This window comes from Propithecus coquereli, unplaced genomic scaffold, assembly GCF_000956105.1.
Source record: "Propithecus coquereli isolate 6110/MARCELLA unplaced genomic scaffold, Pcoq_1.0 Scaffold55, whole genome shotgun sequence".
Classification (NCBI taxonomy): Eukaryota; Metazoa; Chordata; class Mammalia; order Primates; family Indriidae; genus Propithecus; species Propithecus coquereli.
This window is the reverse complement of record NW_012151396.1, coordinates 2,636,900-2,638,911: the sequence shown is the minus strand read 5'-3', so window position 1 is coordinate 2,638,911 and position 2,012 is coordinate 2,636,900. Positions and strand designations below refer to the sequence as shown.

The window sequence follows — 2,012 nt, the reverse complement described above, 5'->3', positions numbered from 1 at the left end:
ATCTCGCTCTGTCGCCCGGCTAGAGTACAATGGCCTCATTATAGCTCACTGCATCCTCAAACTCCTGGGCTCAAGCCATCCTCCTGCCTCAGCCTCTGGAGTAGCTGGGACTACAGGTGTCCTACCATGCCTGGCTAATTTTTTGTGTTTTTAGCAGAGACAGGGTCTTGCTCTTGCGAAGGCTGATCTCGAACTCCTGAGCTCAAGTGATGCTCCCTCCTTGGCCTCCCACAATGCTAGGATTATAGGCATGAGCCACTGTGCCCGGCCCACATGGGATTTTTTAAAGTTTCTTCAGCAAAGGCCGACGTGGAAACTTATTCCTTTAGTTGCTTCAGTCCAAGCTTAACTTCCTAAGGAACTCCTCTGTAGGAAAATACTTATTTATGACAAGGTTTAAGTCTTCTAGTACTAAATAGAAATTACTAGAATGCATTTTCTTAGACTTGCCTGGTGCGTTGTCACATGCTACGTATAACATGGATAGTCTCTGAATTTGAAAAATTATTTTAATCTGTCTTACAGTATTTTTAGCTAATTGTTGCTACTCTTTTCTTGAGTATCTTTCTCACTTATCAGCACATTTGATTTGTTTTAGTCAAGTAGTATTATGATTGGAACAGAAGTCTTAAATGGTGGTTGTAGATTGTGACTTCTCTTTTCATCTCTTTAAGCAGTTCTAAAACATTTTAAAAAATGAGAGAGAAATAGGAATTTTGTGGCATGACTATCTAGAGAATTGAGCAGTATAATATTTGGCTGATTTATTTTAAAGTTAAGTAACTTTTTTTTTCTTAATTTCTCCTGTTTGTATTCCTAGGTAGTAGGCAAATGATAATAAGAGTTCTGGAATTGCTTGCAGAAGATATGATACTTATTGGTGAAGCACTTTCAGCAGATATCTGGGATGACAGCAGCCTTTTTGCTATAGATATGGTGAGAATCAATGTTTTCTTTGGGATATGGGTAATGGTATTAGTTTTTTATTTTATTTTGGTTCTTTTAAGCTGGTTTCATTGTCTTATTAGTCTTTGAAAGCTTTTTTACTTTCTGACACAATATGTCCCAGGCTAATTTTGTACATAGTCTGGAACAGAACCAGAAGAGGTTCTGGTTCTGGTTAATGGGGGAAGGTATATCAAGACCAAGAAGAGGCCATTAGGGGTGCTTATAGCTACTGTGATATCATTCTTTCCTTTCAGTAACAGAACTAGGAAATAATATTTTAAACAATCATGAGTTGATATTGTTAGTTCTCTCCTTTTAAACTTATATTTCTTATCATTGTACTTTTGCTTGTACAAAGTCTTAGTTCCTCACAATATCAATATAATTGCTTATTATCTTTTAACTTAAGCATACATAGAATAGTTTCAGAATAACAATATAAATATCACTATGAACAGCTCTAATGAAGTTCAAGATTTCCTTGCAGTTCTTTTTGACCTAATTTCACTAAGGATATACAGTCAAAATATCGTACCTTAAAGCTATTTGGAAGAATTCTTTTCTTTATTACCAAGTCAATTAGATTTGTTTCAATTTGTCTCCACTTTTGCGAATTGTTTTTTTCCTCATAAAAATGTAGTGCAGAGATGTCTCTCTGCCATCCTGTTCTCTTTAAGGTATTTTCCTTATTGGTAGCCATTTTTATTTTCTGGCTTATTTTGTCTATTTTTATCTTACCTTACATAAAAGGTAGTATATTATATACACTGTTTTACAACTTCCTTTTAAAACTTAAAAATGTGTAGCACCTCCCCATGCCACTACCGCCAGCCCTCCAACCCTTTTTTTAAACATGTAGATGTATAATAGTGTCTTACTGGGTTTTAATTTGCGTTTCTCTAGTAACTAATGATATTGAGCATCTTCTGTAATTTCCAGTGAACAAATCTAGGACTTTTTTTTTTTTTTTTTTTGAGACAGAGTCTCACTCTTTGCCCGGACTAGAGTTCCGTAGCGTCATCCTAGCTCGCAGCAACCTCAAACTCCTGGGCTCAAGCGATCCT

At 35.9% G+C, this 2,012-nt stretch overlaps 1 protein-coding gene across 1 annotated transcript in view; it reads left to right on the top strand.

Annotated features, from left to right (window-relative positions):
- Nucleotides 1-2,012, top strand: part of RTTN (rotatin) — a 243,188-nt gene that overhangs the window by 27,625 nt on the left and 213,551 nt on the right. The window contains 1 exon segment of the mRNA XM_012657577.1: nucleotides 821-936. Within this exon segment, the coding sequence (XP_012513031.1) occupies nucleotides 821-936 (116 nt within the window).